This window comes from Dicentrarchus labrax, unplaced genomic scaffold, assembly GCF_905237075.1.
Source record: "Dicentrarchus labrax unplaced genomic scaffold, dlabrax2021, whole genome shotgun sequence".
NCBI lineage: Eukaryota > Metazoa > Chordata > Actinopteri > Moronidae > Dicentrarchus > Dicentrarchus labrax.
The window spans coordinates 21,385,371-21,405,726 of NW_026136709.1; the positions used below are offsets into that span (position 1 = coordinate 21,385,371).

The 20,356-nt window shown below is 43.2% G+C and overlaps 1 protein-coding gene and 1 long non-coding RNA gene across 3 annotated transcripts in view; one reads left to right on the forward strand and one right to left on the reverse strand.

The window, feature by feature from the left end:
• The window catches only part of LOC127369399 (cadherin-20-like), a 73,835-nt gene that overhangs the window by 46,480 nt on the left and 6,999 nt on the right, over positions 1-20,356 (forward strand). For both annotated transcript variants that reach the window (XM_051410759.1, XM_051410760.1), the window contains exons 2-8: positions 4,203-4,504; positions 7,798-8,092; positions 8,478-8,597; positions 11,477-11,644; positions 13,194-13,381; positions 13,989-14,242; positions 18,541-18,677. In XM_051410759.1, coding sequence (XP_051266719.1) covers positions 4,286-4,504; positions 7,798-8,092; positions 8,478-8,597; positions 11,477-11,644; positions 13,194-13,381; positions 13,989-14,242; positions 18,541-18,677 — 1,381 coding nt within the window. In that variant the 5' untranslated portion in view covers positions 4,203-4,285. The remainder of the gene's footprint in view (positions 1-4,202; positions 4,505-7,797; positions 8,093-8,477; positions 8,598-11,476; positions 11,645-13,193; positions 13,382-13,988; positions 14,243-18,540; positions 18,678-20,356) is intronic.
• Positions 14,379-15,968, reverse strand: LOC127369417 (uncharacterized). The gene is made up of 3 exons (XR_007886071.1): positions 15,836-15,968; positions 14,917-15,019; positions 14,379-14,465 (listed from the first exon to the last, which is right to left on the reverse strand). It is a non-coding gene; the product is annotated as an uncharacterized LOC127369417 (long non-coding RNA).

Genomic DNA, 20,356 nt, shown 5'->3' on the forward strand with positions numbered 1-20,356 from the left:
TAGAGAGCACGGCAGAGGCAGGTTCAAAGTCTGCCCCATGCCAGCCTCTCTGTCCTCGGGGGGGGTTAGAGGAATGAGGACGAATAGAGGGTAGCACTCGCACACAAACACACATAGGCATGCTGTGCACAGAGAGCTCAAATTCATACCCACACACAAACAACTGTGTGATCCTGAGAGAGTTTGGCCAGAATACACACCTCCCTTAGCCTGGCTCTTCCTTTGAAGGCTGCCATCTCTCCCTGTGTGCCGGCTGAGGAAACTGGGCCCTTGCTGCAGGCAGTCACGGTATAGACCCTTTGCTTTTAGAAACTAGAAGACCTGGTCATTTTATTCCTTCTTTATGCACACACACATACAAAACATACCAGAGGCCACACTGCGGGGGCGACCAGCTTATTAAAAGTTACTGCCACTGCAGAGTCTGAATTTAATTACGTATAAATAAGTAAATAAACATTAGCATTTAGAAATTAAAAACTACGCTTCGTTGAGAGGAAATGTGGCTTGTCACGCTCAGCACTCGGCCCGGGAAGTGAAATTAGATTCAGCAGCTGTATTTAAGAAAAACCCTTCCACATTTCTGCAACAGCAGCCACCCGGCTTATTGTACTCGGCTTATTGAAAGACACTTTCTCATGCTGGAGCTTCTGCATCTTAAAAAAGTCAAAGTGCATCGATGCAGCCCCTCGCCCGGGTTGAAGATATGCAGGGGCTTCGTGGTGGCGTCCCTTTCCACCGTGCTAAATCAATTGTGGTTAACAAATTGGCCGTGACGTTTTGCCCTGCCAGGGTGGGTGGAACCCTTTTTCACGGGTCCACCCAGTTTGTAAGGACCTTTTCCACAGTCTGGGAGGCCTTCTTTTAGAGCTGAGGTGAGTGGAGCACAGACATGGCCACTGTGAAATTAACACTTAATAATGCTCCACATAGCACTTAAACAGAGCGAACCCATACTAATGTACCACACACTGTGTTGGCCCTTGGTAACCTCACTCAGTGAATGGGAGTTTGGTGGACCAAAAGGTCTGGGTGAGGTTTTTGATAACATGAGAACTGGAACTAATGATTATGTCCATGATTAAACAGTTAACCTGACCTAGAAAATGAAAAGTTTACTGTCACATAAACTAAAGAAAAGAAGGAAATTGTAATATTTGTGAAGCTGAAAATACATGTAGGTAGACATTTCTGCTTGAAAATGCCTTAAAGTAACAAAAAAAAACAGAATTTTGGAGGAACTGATGAAATGTTTTAGTCCTAGATAACACTGTACAATTTTTTCTTCACAAATACCTCGTTTACCAACAAAACCAACATTTATTTCAATACCTAATGTGTACACGATCAACCAAAATCTGAAATTAGCTAAATTATTACGCAATTTATCTAAAGAATCCCATCCAATTTTTGCTCCAACTTTAAAGTTTTAACACATTTTGTCCAAGAGTGTTTCCATAAGTTATTATACCGCAATGGCAATATGTTTTTTCTTGTTAATTTGGCCATTAGTGACTCATTAATCTGAACAGGTGGAGTTAGCAAGATTATATATGCTGCCTCAGCCCAGTGGTGGTCGGCCAGTCGTACAGTAGCAGGTGTTTGTTTTCCTCCATTGGAAGGAGACGTTCACCTCGCTCACTCATGTAGGAGCAGTTTGATATAGTCTGTTGTTGTCAGATTGCAGTTAATGGAGCAGCAGGTGGACTTGGAGTAAGATGATACAACAATATGGCCCATCATTTTGTCACACCAGCTGCTCCTCGTGACAATCACCGTCTCCTCCACTGTCACTCAATTTCATCCTCCCTCTCAACAAACACCTTTCCTTTCAGGGGTTTCTTGCTTGTCAAAACAAACATAAAAAATCAGATGCTCTTATACCTGTCTCGCCATTTCGACTTAATTTTAGTGTGTTACTCACTAACAGCGACTAAATTGAGTTATATATAAGGCAGATTTTCGACGAGGGAAGAATGTTTCAGCCCGGTGGGAAAATACCTCTTCGCCTTAAGTCTGGCAAAGCTTTTGCATATGATTGCTCCTCCACCTTCCTCCTCATTCCTTCGTCCCTTCATCTTCCCATCCCTTCTACCCCCCATTCGCAGCTTGTATGGCAAACACCAGCTGCTTTTTCTTTAAACAAGTGGAATGCCATAAGATTAGCAGAAGAGAGGTGTGTGAAATGTTTTGCCAGCACAATTGCGTGGCATGTCACCTCATTAGGGACGACAAAATGGAGCAAAATGCTCGGGTGCACGCTGTGACCTTTTAGGGGCGGAGCTGAGAGGGGAGGCCGAGGGTTTGTGAGCAGAGAACAGGGAGCTAATTTTACTTCATAATGGCAACCAGGCAGCTTGAATAGACAGAATGGAGGGGAGCGGCGAGGTCAAGTGTCAGCCATCCTGCCAAGCAGCTCTTGCAGGGGTTTGCCTCTACAGAGGAAACACACACACACACACACACATGCATGCACACACACACTTGGGCCAGCCTCCCGCTGACAATGCAGCCACGCCCCCCACCCTTCTCTGCCTTTTGTGCCTCTTCAACAATGATTAACTGAGTTTGGCGATTCAGAGAGTCTACAGCAGCACAATGCACTCTCTCTTACAAAACATAATGGAGTCAGCCCATGAGTCAAACAGTCTCTCTTTCTTCCGCTGTTTTTTTTTCTCCGGCCCCAAACTTTCCATCTCCCCCTGCTAACAGCCTCCATGCTTTTCTTTTCCTTCCTCCCCCGTCTCTCTGCTTTTTCTTTGCCTTTTGAACATAAATCCTATTTCCCCCCCGAGCTTGTTAATGCAGGAAAAGCGGGCAGATGCTGCCGTCCTCCTAATACATAAAAATAAGATGCAGATGGAAAGCGGCAGCGTAGGTGCCATGCGCTGCATGTGAAAAGGTATTGATTAGCTAGAATCGATGGGTAACCTTAAAAAGCATCTCCTGCAAGAAATTCGCGGGATTGACCTCGCTGATCTTAAAGATTCCTATGATGTTCATATCAAATGTAGAGGGAGATAGTATTTAGAGGCATGAAATCCAACATCCAGGCAATACCATAGGGGCCTTCAAAACCCCAGATATGGAAAAAATAGACAGTACACTTGTAATGAGAGGTGTGCAGCGCTGATGGGAACTTGTGGAACATGGTGTGAGTAAAGCTGAGCAGGGGTGTTAACAGAAACACTACAGTCTCAGAACATCACACCCCCGGGCCTTTTACAGGAGGTGTGAAGGAGCTCACCTCTCCGTGTGACAGGAAGAGGAGGAAGGAAGGAAGCACAATCTTCTTTTTTATCTGCAGGTTGCAAAAAGTGCCTTTATCTGAGTGTATTCAGGAGCTCAAGACAAGATTACACAATTAAAGGCAAATGATCAACATTATGGCAAATATACTTATTTTCTTTCTTGTGGAGAGTTACATGAGAAGATTGATCAGCTACCACTCCTCTCATGTCCCGAGCAGTAGGTGGTTAGCTTAGCTTAGCATGAAATACTGCAAGCAGGATGAAACAGCCTGGCTGTCATCTGATTTTTAAAAATTCAATGCCTGTAAAATGTCTAAAGCTCACTGGTTATAATCAATGTATCAAAAATGACTTTGTGTGGTTGTAGTGAAACTAAACAAAAGATATCCATCCGCCCAGTACTTTTATGCTGCGTCTCATTGTCATGTGGTTTCCTGGCTACCTCATGGTGACGACAAGACTCCAAGAAGTCGCCGTTCCAAGCTGTTGTTCATCAAGAGATAGTCACAGCACCTAACACTAATCTGTATCGTTTTACGGACGTTACAGTTACGTACACCTTTGACGTCCCCAGTCTTTTGTTCTTTATATTTTAACTCTCTGGGGGTATGGTAATAGTGAGTGGCAGGATGACACCAATGTTTTGCTTTGTACTACTGTCCCAGTCTTCCTCTCCTCTCATATTACCTCTTCTCCTGTTCCACGTAACATCATCGGCGGAATGAGAAGAACCCCATTCAGCTTTGATAAGGCACACACAGCTCATTATAATTCAACAAAAACTCAGTAGTGGAGGGCTAATCTGGAAGCAGGAGAAAAGCCTGTGAATGTGTGTCATCCGTAGGCCTCCCAGGGTGTAACACAGACTGGGTCTCAATACACAACAAAAGTATGATGTTGTCCAAAAGGACGCAAATTTGAGATTCATGTGTCTTCTTTGTTCTCTTACAGTACCCAGAAAGAAAGGAACCCGGTACAACTGCACTGGTGAAGAAAGAGGAAAAGTCTTTTCAAATACTACTCTGTGCTTAACAATGGGAGACCGGTTGCATCTTCCAGCAGTTGCCAGCACCTTGCTCCCTTTGGCCCTCGGCATTTTGACCCTTCTGCCTCACAGCCTTCAGGGTAAACCCGCGGAGGAGGAAAATGCAGGCAGCTCAGCACTGCTCCAGAGGGTGAAGAGAGGCTGGGTGTGGAACCAGTTCTTTGTCCTGGAGGAGTACACTGGGCTGGAACCACTTTATATTGGAAAGGTCAGTGTTCACTACATGCTGTACTGTATGAGCAGGCACACACATATGTGCACACACAAAGGTATAACTTGAAGAAATGCAAAGTGTACAGGTTTCTGGCCTGGTAGGGGAGCAGCTTTTTTGCATGACCTTTCTGCATGACGTATCTGATGTGTAAGGTGTCTCAGTAAGGTGCTACAAAAGTATTTCAACCCTAACCTTCAAACTGTGCAACAGATTTATAGGAGAGCTCAGCAGCCTGGAGGTCATCCGCTACTTGGACTGAGCTGAGTGCATGAATGCAAAAAAGAAGATCATGGGTGGGCAGAGGCAAACCTCAACCACTGCAAAGGAGAAAAATCCCAATTTAATCCCTGGATGCACCGCGTCCATACTAAGACAGCCTCTCTTCTGTCCACTTTGAACCAGAGCCAGACAGCAGTGATTGAGTTAATTGACTCGAACCGAGTCTTCACTCAGTCGGCCCTTTTCCACAGAAGTGGATGGTGCGTCTGCAACACAACCCACATGCTCTGAAAGGAGTAGGAGAGGGATGCTCACAAAGGAGCACTTTGATCGCTCAGTCGCTAAAGTGAATTGAACATTTGATCAATAGTTGTAAGGCCAGTCATCATCAGCAGAGAGACACAACAATCTTGCAAACTCGAATGAAAATTGCCATTACATCACCCAAAAAGTGGGTTCTGGGGAATCTTTTTGAGTCATTTGTAGGTGTTTGTGCCAGAGTATGTCACTGCAAAACTGACCCACTTGAACCATAAAATATCAAGTCACTTTGAAATCTTTGCGACAAATAATATGATGACTGCTACGAGCAGGCTTCTCTTGTGTATCTGTGTGTTATCTAATTACAGATTAAACTGTTATTGGGTAAACAATAGTCTAATTGAATTTAACATTACATATATGATATAATATATCTAACATTTTGTAGCATTTTTACAAGTAAAATCTCAATTCTGCTGCTGTTGTGCAAATAGTTTTCTTATACATGGAGCAGCTTTTGATCAACCCAGATCAATATCAGGACTAATGCCTGGTCTAGGAACCGGTTGATTAGATACAGATGATGGTTTACTCACTATGTAACAGTAGTGCTTACTGCCCCCCTCTGCATGAGCAATGACCCCTAGAACCGTACTAATGGGCCCATTTGACAACCGTGGACAGTCCTGGCTCAAACACATTATAAATGCATGTAAATAGTGAATTCACATAATATCTATGCCTGTTTTTCCCCCCACTTAACTAAACCGAGTGATTCCTGCAGAGCATTCTGTCAGAACTTGGATGTAAGATCTCTCAGTGCCCACATCGTGACATTAAAACACTCCTCAAAATTCCTAAAAATATGCTGCCCTGATCTTAAAACGCTGATTCCAAACCTTTGATTGAATTTGCCGTTGCCGACTTTAAAAACACTGCGTTACTAACCTCTCGTCCTCTGAAATTCCCCTTTAAAAATTTTGCAAACGTACCTAATTACTGTTCTGGAATAATTTCCCAGCCACCGCTCGGGAATACCGAGGCAAATGCTGGAATCCAGAAAGACACGTGCTCCGACCAGAAAGACGAGTAACAAGTCCTCAGAGAGTGCCACCAGTGCTGTAGAAAACTAAAAGTACTGTATCTACTTATGTAGTATGAAATATTCCTTACAGTCGCTGTACCATATTCACTTCTATCTAACCTCTTCTTCTTTCCCATTTAGTGTTTCTTCACAGATTCTTTTCAAGCCGCCTACCCTAATTTTTCCAAGCTTAATGAAATAAGTGATTCTGACAAGCCCGGCTACTACCCAGAGAGCCACTCAAGGCAGAGAGGCATTGTAGGATATGACAAAGCAGGAGAAACATGTACTGTAGCCTGTCCCCCCCCCCCCACCCCCAGGAGGATTTTTCCCCCCCCCTCAGCTTAGTATTCTTAGAATTCAGAGCCACAGGGATGTCGGAGGTTTGGGCTTTGGGCTGGTGCTGAGACCGAGCAGGTAATTGATAGTGTGATAGAGTGTCAAACTCCCTCTTTTCATAGGCTTGGGTGGAAAGGAAGGATCAGAGCAAGAGAAGGCGGATAAGGCGGAGGGAAGGCACCGGCCTGAGATATATCACCATGAGACACGGGGCTGAAGTCCACAATGGGGTGTTGATTAGAAAATATATTCTGGGCCGAGCTGGGCTGCACGGCGCTTTGCAGGAGAGAGAGCAGGTGGGCCCGTTGTCCGAAGAGATAGGAAAAGCTGTATTGTCTGCTGCTCGGGGAATGATAGGTATTGTGAAGATTGCTGCTGAACTATCACCGGAATAACAACAGTGAGTGCTGTAGCTGCAAACTTTTAGCAGTTCACCAACCTCAGCGTGGTCATTTCACTTAGCGGCGCCAGACGAGGAAAAGGCCAAAGTGTCTTGAAAAGAGTGTGCGTTGAGAGTCAGCGGGGTGATTTCTGTCAGTGCTGTGTTGTGCGCTTGCTGTGTGTTGATTATATATGACACAGGCATCAATGGGGGCATTTAATTCCGCTCTGCCAGTGATGGCAGTACTCATCATACGCAGAGGCCCTCTAAGTACAAAGTAAGGAGTGATTGCACATCAACAGGCTGGCATTTGCACTTACAGGCCACAAAAGGCTTCTGATTGCCCTGCAGGGCCTGTGGCAACAATTGGGTTGTAAGCAGTGATTAGATGTACTTACAGCTACAGTATTAAGGTACACATACAAGCACACACCACCCATGGAGATCTGGAGTTAATTTATCCACTGGCTTAAAGATATTCGTTGTACAATGAATTAACATTTAAGATGCTGCAACCAAAGATTGCTTTTGTTAATAAATAACTTAAATCATTAATTGCTTAGCAAGATTGTGTAATTTTAACTTCATTTTCTTCACCACACACTTGCTCTGCCTGGCCTGAACCTCAGCCTACCTCACTAGCACATTTTCAGTTGGATTCAGATCAAGAACTTTCCACTGTTTGACCCCAAAAAGTTATTTTGATCGTCTCGTCTGTATGTTTAGGATCACTGTGCTGCTGCATTGTTCTAAAATTGGCGGATGTGACCCAATTAAATGTCCTCAAAAACATGTTGCTGCACCATATGTCTGTTACTTTCATGTTTGTTCAACTTGTAAGCACTGGTAAACTTGTTGTCTGGGATATGTTGTCATGATTTTTGAAAGTTATCGTCTTTTTTTGACCAAGCGCTGGCAGATTGGGCACAGATTGAACACGAAAAAGTGGATCTTTTCTTTTTATATTTTGGAATAATTCCTTACAAACATCTCTGTGAACAGCTCCACTCAGACATGGATAAAGGCGACGGCTCCATTAAGTACATCCTGACGGGCGAGGGCGCGGGCACCACTTTCACCATCGACGACAGCACAGGGGACATCCACGCCATCCAGAGGCTGGACCGGGAGGTGAAGGCCCAGTACATCCTCCGTGCCCAGGCCCGCAACCGCCTGACGGACAGACCTCTGGAGCCTGAGTCCGAGTTTATTGTCAAGATCCAGGACATCAACGACAACGAGCCGAGGTTTCTGGACGGGCCGTACCAGGCGTCTGTACCCGAAATGTCCAAAATAGGTGAGCGTGGGGAGATGAAGGCAGACAGATGGACGGAGACAGAAACTAAACTGTTGCCTGTGCATGTTTGAGGTGTTTGTTTTTGAGGGAGCGGCTGCATAGTGAAGTACATAATGGCCCGGCAGAGTCATCGTTTGTTCCTACAGGCTCGTCTCCATCTGCTTCATTCACTATTCATAAACCTACTTTTGTGGTTACTTTGAAGTAAATAAGCATAGTTAATTCCTGGAGCCGCTCCAGCCACAGAATAAAAAACTCCAACCAAAATTATTTATTTGATTTATATGACGATATTGGTGTAGATTATGTTTCTTTCTCATCCACCTCTTCCTTTTCCTCTAATTCTGTCTACTCCTCCTCACATTTGCCCCCTGTGTTTACCCAGGAACATCTGTGATCCAGCTGACGGCCACGGATGCCGACGACCCCACATATGGCAACAGTGCTCGTGTGGTCTACAGCATCCTGGAGGGCCAGCCTTACTTCTCAGTGGACGCCAAGACTGGTACGACTGCACACAGGCTGCTAAACTCCCTCTAAAACACTCAACCTGTAACTCGGGGAAACCAGCATTTTTATCCGTTACATAAAGAGTCTGATGGATTTCAAACTTCACCAGCCACTTTAACTATTTTATGAGCTCCGTATGAATGTTTTATAAGTAAGAATGATGTTAGATGACCTGATAAAAGTCTACAAACTACCACTGACAGCCAGGATTTACTAACATCCTCGACTGGCAGCTACTATTAATTCCCCACCTTGTTTCTAACACTGTACCGCACTGTAATTGCACCGCAGTCTGATTTTAGCAGTCCACACTTTGAGCCCCTGTGTATACCAACCAGCTCTGAATGTGGGAAGCTCAGCATGGCTCCTGTTGTTGCTATGAGACTACCCAACACTTGTCTGAAACACGGCGCTCTTTTGTTACAACTTGCAGCATCTCAAACTCCTCGCACTCGACATAAAGATGTGCTAAGCACAAAGTGTGACTTCTCTGTTGAAAAGGAGGACAGCATAAGACAGGCAGCCCCTCGTGGGGAAGTGATCGAGTGGTTCAGGAAACTGTCTCACAGGTTTAATCCCCTAACGATATATCTATTTGTCATAAAAGGACCATGGCAACGAGTTTGTATGTGTTAGTTAGTCAGTCTACTACAAACCAAATACACTGCCAATCATTTGGCAAACAAGGCTATTGTGGTGTTTATCATATCAATATAGCATTCATGTTATTAGCATTAGAGTTAGACGAGAAGATTGATATCACCTTCATGTCTCTGCATTAAGAACTGAGCTGGAGCCAGGAGGGAATTAGCTGAGCTTAGCAAAGTTAAAAACTACATCTACCATCAGTTCTGAAGCTGAAAATCTTCATTTATTCAGGGAAATAAAATACAAAATAACTCTGAGTATAAGAAACAATTTGTTTTGCAATTATCCCCAAAGAAGCCCACAAAAGATGACTTTGTATGTATGACGAGGGACATAACTGTCACATTTGAGAAATTGCAGAGCAGCCTTTTTAAATCAATCCACACTTTGGTTTAAAATCAGTCTGCACTACCACATGCTGATAATTATCATGAAAAGTATGTGGACACGTGTACTTCTGGTAGTGTTTATCCTGGCTTGGCATCCTTAGTTCAACGAAAGGAAATTTTGATGTTACAGCGACAACATCCGTGTTGGACCTCACTCATAATCTTGTGACTGAATGGGAGCAAATCCCTGCAGCCAGGGAGTCCAACATCTGGTGGAAAGACTGAAACCAGAAGGGTGGAGGCTGTTCTAGTAGCTGATTAATGTCCATGGCTTCCAAATGTGCCCCCATACTTGTGGGCTTTTAGTGTAATATATAAAAAAATTAAGCAAGATGGTAGCATAATAGTATACAACACTTGTAAATAGAGGGGCTAAAACTCCTTGACCGTTAACGTCTAATTGGAACATTGCATCACATACTATCATTCACAACTCCAGCTACCACTTCCAAAAATCCATTAGTCTCCTAAAAGCAAAGAGTCACTGGCCATTGTTTACCACAGCTGCCTCATTTCCTTGTTTGTCAGCACAGAAATCTGTTGCCAAACCTCTCAGGCTGCGCTGCCCATCAGCACCCTCTCAGACTGCTGCTGCTGCTGCTGTAGGTTCATCCATCACTGAAACACAAGAGTGGCTCTACAGCTATCAATCAGCCTCCCTGACTGGGCTATAAGCGCAGCACTGAGGCTTTTATTGGAGGGAACACGGTGTATAACTTTAACACATATAGCTCAGAGCACTGTTACATGCACTCCTTTTCTTACTCTTCAGCACAAAACATCCCTTGACCTTGGTTGGATTCTGCTGCATCTGGCAAAACTGTCTATGTATGGATGTCTTTGGTAATGCGGAAATGCACTGTTGATAATAGTGTCCAGATCCCATCCAGGCAACAAGGAAAGTGAACGGAAAGCAGGAAGACCTTGAAGGTTTAGTACGTTACATGCACTGCAGTAGCCCGGTTAGGGTACCGTTGTTTTTCCGTACAGTTCAGCTGTGTCTGAATTCTACCAATTTTGCCTATATCCGTCAGTTTATAGTCAGTTTTAGTCAAAGTTTGGATTTATTTATTGTGGATGGAAGCGTGTCCCACATCAAGTGTAGATTTATCCTTTCATGCTGCCTCACTGCTGTCACAGTGATATGTTATCTCCTGTGTCTGTCACGCATACACAAAACCATCCTAACTCAATCACACATAAATAAATTCTACTATTTTAACCAGGAAATCTCAGCGCTCCTATCCTGAAAAAGGGAGACCGCATCTAACTCTGGTGGTAGAGCAAGTTGAACATTAATTATAGGATTGGAGGTTTGATTCTTAGCTCCTCTTGTCCAAATGTTGAAGTATCCTTGGTCCAGATTACTGCTTTAGAAACTCCCATTAAGCCTTTTGTCATGCAAAAAATGTATTTCTTTGGACAAAAGTGGCTAAAGTGCATGTGATAAATATACACAACTAAAGGCGAGGCTAGAAATGCAAAACATAACATTAGTTAATGCAGCTGACTGTCCATATGACACTTGAAGTCTCCATTTTTAATTTCTTGCAGGCAGAGAATGACACAATGCCTTTCTTTATTGCAGCCCAATAATGAAGTTGTGTTTAAACCAGAGGCTTTAAATGAATGACAAGTTTAATTATAATTCACTCATGCAACCTCTTGTCCGGCTCATTGAGAGCGCTGACATTCCAGGACACCATCGCGTGGACACATGACCCTAATCTGTGTCACCAGCTCTCTGTTGCTGACCTTTAATTCACCTCGTGTATCTTTCTTCGCCCTCTCTTACACTCTCTCTCCTTCTCTGTGTGTCTTGGTTTCTCCCCCTCAGGCGTGGTCCGCGTGTCCCTGGCAGATATGGACCGGGAGACAAGAGAAAACTACACTGTGGTCATCCAGGCCAAGGACATGGGCGGCCAACTGGGGGGGCTCGCTGGTACCACCACTGTCAACATCACACTCAGCGACATCAATGACAACCCGCCCATGTTTGACCAGAGTAAGAGATGGACAACAGCTCCTCCTTTCTGTCTTATTATTCTCACATTTTACTTTCTTTCCTGATTCACTTTCCTCCCCGCTCGACCTGAACTCACATCACCTTTCTTTCTCGGATCTCTCCTGATACTCTTACAGATAAAAAACATTTTAAAAGTTGTGGACAGTTTCTCTCAACTGTAGAGAAACAGTGCAGCCAGAGGCAGAAGGCTATATTATGGTATGATATACAACAATACAAAAATGGGACTCAACGCATCATGGAGCTGAAAAATTGATCTCAACATCAACTAAATGTGACAAATTATCATTCGCATGAGGGCTGCAACTAAGGATTATTTTCATTATCGATTCATTCTCTTTCTTTCTTAATGTTAATCAGTCTTATTATCTCCCACCAACAGTACCAAACCCTTATGTTTATGTAAGGGATCCTTTTATTTGCATTTTACACCAAAACCTATGGGGAAAAATGCTCTTTTTGCACCCAAGGATTTCATAGTCACAGCTGAGTGTTTTTATTTGAACACTGTTAAAAAATGTTTTCCCTTCCCTTAATTAGGAACCCTCAATTATAATGAGTGAATCCTGTATCGTACTGAGCCCTACACGCTCACATTTGCGGCTGAAACACATCACAGGGTCAAAGCCCTCAGATGACCCCGAAGTTCACTCAAATTTCAAAAACAGCGCGTCGTTTGGTTCCAGGATTGATACTTGACTTGTGGTTGTGTGTTTGAGCTGCATGTGGGGCAGCAGTGTGGCACATGCATTAAAACATGGGCCCGCAGCATCTGCAAGCCATGTGTGAACTCTACTACATTCAAAGTGACACACACACACACCACGGTAGTTTACTGTTTTCTGTGGGTCGCTCTACATCTATCCACCTCATTTCTCTGGAGCATGCAAGCTGTTAACCCCTCTGCCCTCCTCCCTCTGTCCACTTTTGGCCACCAGTCCCTGGTCATTTACCCCCTGGCCTCCTCCCTCGGACACCAGTCGCCCCGTGCTGTCTCTTTGATTATCCCCATTTCTGCTCCTCTCATTACCGTCTCCCGGAGGTCAGGGGTTGTCTAGCTGTCCATGGTCATCTCTTCCTGCCCGGCGGGTGGCTTCGCTCCTAGACAAAGAAAAACACCCGCCGCCACCGCCCATTTTCACTTCCATCACTAGTCCCCCAATTAGCGCCATCACTTCGATAGAACTTTGATCGGTTGTGAAGAGCTTCAGGGATTCTCCTCTGTCAAGCACAATGTGCAGGCATTTCACTTTGGACTGCAGGGAGTGCCACAAATTGGGCAGCTGTCACCTCTTCTTTGAGGTTAAACGGTAGATGAAATTGAAGCCGGCCCGCGAGACAGTATATAACCCAATTGTGAGGCGTTTATGGAGCCATTTATTTTAAGCTGTCTAGAATGTGATTTTGAGAGAAGAAAGCTGCCATAGAGGTGATGGAAGACGTTTGGCTCCCTCTAGAGGATAAAAAAAAGAAAAACAGATGGGGGAAAAGGTGACAGGATGATCACTCTGTTAATTTGCTTCCTCAGGGCTGTATCAGATGAGCGTCCCAGAGTCAGCTCCTGTGGGTTCAGTGGTGGGTCGGATCTGGGCGAAGGACAGGGACATCGGGGTCAACGCTGAGATGAAGTACAGCATCATCGATGGAGATGGAAGGGACACATTTGACATCAGCACCGACCCCACCAACCTTTTTGGCATCATCTCTGTGAAAAAGGTACACAAGCAGACTGATAAATGAAGAAAATATAAATCTATGTTTGTCTGTGTCACAACTCATAGTTAATAAATATAGGTTATTTATGTTGTTTATGTATTTATCTCACTTTGAGGCTGAAGATATATGCTTAACTAATATAACCTGTGTTTTATAATACATTTCAGCTCTTTTTGTATTTATTTCGTTTACAACCCTTATGTAAATTTTAAAGGGCTCCTTTATCATAGAGGAACAAAATTCCCTTCAGAAATGTTGCAATTTAATTTTGCATTAAGAGGGAAAAACATGACATAATATATAACTGCTGTCTACAACCCATTCCTGTTTCTTAGTGGGTTTTTTTTTTTTTTTTTTTTTGGTAAATTCGTTTCACTTTTTTGAAGAAATCCTTTAATCTCTTCACCTTTTTGCTGTTTCCTAGCATCCTTCATCAGATTGTCCTGGCAATGTTACTTCAATGCATGTTAAGTTCTGCAGGAGATTCTTTCTTTAACATCAAACTGGCACAAATTCAAGTGTTTCTTGAAAAGCACAACTTAATTGTAGCCAAAGACAGCAGAAAGGTTTCATCTTTGTAATGTCTTTATGTGGGTTCATCCTACAGCCACTGGACTTTGAGACCAAGCCCAGTTATACTCTGAAGGTGGAGGGCGCAAACATCCACCTGGACCCTTCCCTACGCCACCGCGGGCCCTTCAAGGACGTCACCATCGTGCACGTGAGCGTGGAGGACGTGGACGAGCCCCCGCTGTTCGACTCGCCAGCGTACTACATCGAGCTGCCAGAGGACGCTGAGATCGGGACTGTGCTGAAGACGGTGTCAGCGAGGGACCCCGATGCTGCCAACAACACTGTGAGGTGAGGAAAACAGCGAAACAACACTTCATGTGGTTTATCTAGCTTTGCTCCTTGTATTCAACCTACCCTACCCTTACTTTATCCAGGTAAACCATCGCAGTAAATACATGTTACTATTGAAATGCAAGAGAAACATGGCGGATACAAGTGCAGCTGTGAGGGTCTGAAGTCTCAGGTATAAGAGCTGGCTGCCCAACAGTGTTGCCGTCATGAGCTGCTGCACCTGTAATTTGTAGGAAAATTAAATCAAGGTGACAAACAAAGGAAATATGGCCCTCGTGAAAAGGATCATAGGGATTTGACAACTCCTTCAATTAAAAATGCCAATAACAATAAAAATAAATTGGCTGCTGTTCGCTGCTGTCATTAAGTTTTATTATGATAACAGCTAATTTCAGAATACGTCTCATCAATATCCAAATAAAATGAGCGCCAATAACATAATGCATTCATGAAAACACATAAAAGTCAGGTGGGAGTATAAGTACCTAACTTCATGAGAGTGGGTATTTCTCCCAGTGCATGTTGGGAAAGGCTGTGATGCTGATAAAGTATATGTGAGTAAAGCAAATGAAATATTATTAGAACATTACATTTAGCTGATTTAAATGAATAATAGTAATTTACTACAAGCTGGCAGGCAGTGTTTTCGGGCTCTATAGATGTAATGTTACCTGATCACCAGCAGGAGGCAGCAGCACAACATGACCCCTCTTAGCAGGCTACTCCTCAGGCTCAACGTGTGTTTAAAGGGGGTCCATCGTGGGACAGCTGATACTGATGAAGACGAGGATGAGGAGGACAAACATAATAATGTTAATACCAACTCTGACAGGTCTCAACATCCAGCAATTAGTCAGCACCCAGAAGCTGAAGACTTTCTCTTCTCTCAATTACTGAATAGTATGTTTTGTGCCCTAACAGAACAGATGTTGCGTGCTGGGTTTACTGTCCAGACTGCACCTCTCATAAACTAATTAGACATAAAGCCTTTAATTAGGCTATTAATCATCTGAAGGAATCAATGACTGCGGCAGTAAATGAGTGTTTCACATGGCACCGGCTGTACCCGGTCCCAGCTGTCCTTTTTACAACCTCGATTAGGGCTAAAAGTAGTGGCACAGGAAATGGATGTAGATGATATGGTGGTTGCTCGTGTGTGCGTGTTTGCTGCCCTGTCTGCACGGACACGCAGCAGTTTATCTCGAGTGCTGCATCTGAAATTCCTTCCTCGTTCATACATTGCACCTTTAAATCCTCATCACTGTCACCTTCCCTGACAGGTAAAGTGTCACACACCCTTCTAAAAGCATTGCATTATTGGATTTTTTAGCAAAAAGTGGTTCATGTGCTATCGACGCCTTACTTTTCGTTCCATTGTGGACATTTTGTAAGAGCAAACACTTACACTTAAAGCAACATTTGTGTTTTTTTGTGATTTGGCGCCCTCGTTTCAGAGTGCATGAATATGAACAGCTGTATCCGTGCATTTGTTATGATTCCATTACTTACTCTGTCGACAGTTTTGCTCACACAGCCAAGTGCAGCAAGTGCAATAACACAAGACATAGCAAGCCAGCTAATGTTACTTACTAGTCCAACAGCAAGAAGGCCAGCCAGCTGTCTATTACACAAAGCCCTCGCCCACGCTCTTGTCCGACGGCCTCTTTCTATGTCACTCTTTCTTATTCACTTCTTAGCTTCCTTGGTCTCTTTGCCTCTGCCATCTGAGGCTGCTGAGCCCGGTTATGTTGCCTGGCTCCAGTTTTGGTGCCCATTTCAGCTCACAAACTTGTCTTGGACTTGGCCATTGGCATCGCCAGATATCCTAGTTGGTCTCAACCGAGTCCTCCTTCAAAACAAAACCATTGATGAAGTTTAGAAAATTGGTACTGTTAAAAATCCATCTAGAGCGGGCCTTGACATTGGCCGGTAAACACGGTTATCAGGCGGCCAAAACTCATCTCATTGGCAACGTCTCCCTCATTTGGACTCAGTCTTGACTTGCACTCAAACCTCTTTGGACTCGGTTTTGGCTTTGTCTCAACTAGTCTTGTTCTTGGACTTCTCAAAGGTGGTCTTGACTGCAGTGCTGTCAAATATACAGTAAGACAAACACAAAGGTGAAAGTAATAAAAAAGTTCTCTTAGTTTCTAAATTGAAATTTCATAAAAACTGACAGTTCTTTCCATGTTGGGAACCACTGCTCTAAATTCCTTGATGCTTGAGGAGCTCCGCTGATGACAATTAACCACAACAACTCTCTCGTTCCTGAAGAGGGAATGAGAGCAGTCAGCCGCTGATGCAGTTAAAGCTCCAATCTGAATCCCCAGAGCTGGCGCTTGATCCTGGCAACGAATCAGTGAAAGATTTTCAAAAAAGCCGGTTTGGAGCACGAGGAGAGTTACAGCATGAGTAGCAGATAGCTAAAGGAATCAGTTGAGGGTGACAGGGAAGAGCTGAGGCCAGATACTGCAGCAGCAACAACAACATCAGATGACAGATAACAAGCAGCAGGTGACCTTCAGTCTGCCTGTTTGTCTCATTTCCATTTTACATCTTTCTGTCCTTTACCGACAGCAGCATGACTGGCAGATACATCTGAACCCACACAAGCACGTGGCTCCCACACACACACACACACACACACACTTTTTCACCTGCTATTTGACACATTCACACACACACACACACACACACTCAAACACACACAGTGGCCCCTCCTCATGACACTGGAGGAGTGATATTAATAGAGATCCTTCAGGGAGATCCTTGCCAGTCACGACTCTTCCCTGTCAGCACACAGTCCGAAACACACACTGCAAACAACCCTAGGGACAGGAACACACACATACACGCACACACACTACTGCTACAGTGACTTTAATATATCTGTGTGCCAATTCCAGTCTTTAATTCAACAATTAATGGTTATTTTTATGTTAATTAGTCGTTTAAAGGGAATTGAGTTTGTTCCAGACTTTCCCTTCAAGTAAAATCTTATCAGGTCCCTTCTAAAATATATAAAAAAAGAGAGATTATTGGTTTTGAATGGTGAGTTTTAGTGTTTTGTGATGCTTTTAATGCTGTTTAAGACTACACATCTGTTGCACAAAAGACTGAATTAGCACAACTTCTGCCTAATATTAGATATTGTAATAAATATAGGTGTCATCTGTAGATAAAAACCCTAAAAACCATCCAGGCCAAAATATGTGATGAGAAAGAGCAATCTGCCCAATGAGAATCTCTTGAATAACATACACAGAAGAAAACAAGAAAACATTTCAAACTTTTTAAGAATTCTAAAGAAAGCATATTTTTTAAACTTAAAAGAAAAATATCTGCTCTGTAGCTTTAAATTGCAAGTGGTGATAACATATGTTATTGCTCACAGTCACAATGTAAAGGATTTTAACTTTTCTAAAGTTTCGAAAATTCTGAAATATGCTATATTCACATAATAAATCTACACTTATTGCGATTAATGCTGATTATCTATTAATAGACGCAGTTGCAAGTCCCCAAAGACCAAAGTTAAGGAGTTAGAAGAACTTGATTTGCTAAACTCAGCATTATTTTTATTAGATACAGTGTTTAATAAATTCATACATTTTAAAAGAAGAAGGACAAATGTCCATTGCATCGAGTCAGGTGTTATCTTTGGTTTTTTCCCAATTTCAAAGATATGCAAATGAAAAATCTCTTAGGATGATTGGCACTTTTTGTTTGGTAGATGACTTAAAACAATAAATCAATTTGATTATTTTCTAATCAATTCCTCCTTTCCCCTCTCTTGGAAGTGATTTGTTCTGATGCAGACAAACATAAACAGCGTTCCTCCTTCCAGGCGAGAGCAGAGTGAAGCTACTACAGTTGAATTCAGTCCTTGTGTGAACACAGGACACCTCATGGTTACATAAACAGGCTTCTGCTCCACAGCCTGGAAGAGGATGCGCTCTACATCCTCCTCTTCTGTGTGTGTGTGTGTTGCATGTCGCTCTCAGAAGAGTGTTTTGGAAAGCGGCCGGCGGTGGCAGGAGAAGAGGCGAGGTGGCACGCTGCAGGTCTGTGTATCCCCGGCGTCAGTTTGGCAGAGGAGGCAGATACTCTGATTAAGCCTTATCTGGAGCCTCTTCTTCTTATTGTGCCTTCAGAAGCTGCCAGTCTGACGCCTTATCGCACTGATACACACAGGCTGCACATGCCCCCCCCCGATAGGATTACAAGCTACCGGAAAACACACAAAAAGTGCAAATCAGATGCTTCACATGGCACGTGTCATTTTGTGTCTCCAGGTATTCCATCGAGAGGTCCACTGACCCCGAGAAGTACTTCTACATCGAAATCACTTCCGGGTCGCTGATGACGGTGCGTTCACTGGACCGAGAGGAGATCGGCTGGCACAACATCACTGTCCTCGCCATGGAGATGAGTAAGTCTCACACTTACTCACACACACACACACACACACACACACACAGGCTCTCTCACGCCAAATCTCCACCTTATCAAGTCATTTCTGCCTATAATTGAGTCCTGAAAATCATATTTTTCCCTATTTCATGCCAGGACGATAAAAATATTTCAATCTGTTTCTAGTAATCAAAGATAGATAGAATCTATCCTGTCTATCTATCTGAGCCTGTGTCCGTACTGAAACCAAGAATAAGATGGCACATCGCTGCACTAAAATCAACAAAACTAAGCTTGATTTTAGGAAAACGTTTCTACACTGGCTTTAAAATGGAGCTTACATTTTTATTCTACTCTCTTTTTGTGCAATAATATGCAGTAAACTCAAATGATACTGCAGTCATTGTGCATATTCTTCTGTGTTTAACATATTTGCGGAAAGAGACGCATGTTCAACATCTGTGGTGAACTAATAAGTTGGCATATCATTGGTTATGCATCATTTAAATTATATTACAGACAACTTTTCCCTTTACAACATTAGACATTTTGTACAACCCATGGTGCTGTTGAGTTTGAATTCCACTTAGAAATTAGAAGTTAGCAAGCTAGGACAACTCGGTAAATGGAAATTAGATACATTTTATTAGCCCTGATTCCCACTAGGTGGTGCTATTGATTAAACTCGACTCAATTATATACACCGATTTCTTAACAGAAAGTATTTTTTAATTGGAGTTAGGCTTTAAGGTTACAGGCAAACTTGACTTGATGAGAAGGGGATTCATGGTGACAAAAAGATCAGAAAAAAACAGATGGGTGAATATATTTGCACAAATAGAGAAGCAGTGATTTTGGAAAACAACTCCTGCAGAGTTGCGTAATGTAGAGCAGGAGATGCCCTGCAGATCTGCACACAGCTGGTGGCACCGAAAGTCACCTTCATCCCCCTCCCTTTGCTTTGTTTGTCTGTTTGCTTGGTAGACACACTTAAAAGGAGGTGGTAATTGAATTAATGACTAATTGAATAACTTTTTCGCATGGTGGATAATTACAGGTGTGACGGAGACTGCGAGGGCGAGAGGGCAGTGACAGAAACGGTGCGGAGGCGGAAAATTAGCTGGAATAAAATATGATTTGATTTGCTGAAGTAACTCTTTTTTACTTTTACTTTACAATATGGAGAAATTAAGAAAATTGTCATTGCTTCATAGCAGACATTTTGGCACAGTAGGAAACCTCAGGTGTTATGAATAACATTTTAAATTCTTCTTTCTTTCATTAAATAATCCTGTTTAAAACTATCTTCTCTCATCCTTTTCACATTGTCAGTGGAACCAAACTCTCATTTGTTTAAAGCAATTTAATCAATATTCACATTTTGAACTGAGCTGCTTCGTCCTGTACTTCAACTCGCATAGATTCTCACACCGCTGACTTCACTTCACCGAGGTGAAACGTCAGCAAAGTTACAGCTCGTTCACTCGAGCTGGAGATTTAAGTACTTCTTTCTGCCCCTCAAACACACATTTACAGAATTACACAAGGCCGCAGGGAGCCTCGACCTCCAGAGCCAAAGTCACACCTTTGATTGATCGATCATGTGATGGAACCTGAGAAAGTAGTTACTGCCCACTAATTGCGTTTCTAGTGCCTATTACACAGCTGGTTAAGATATGCAAATTTCTGATTGGTAAT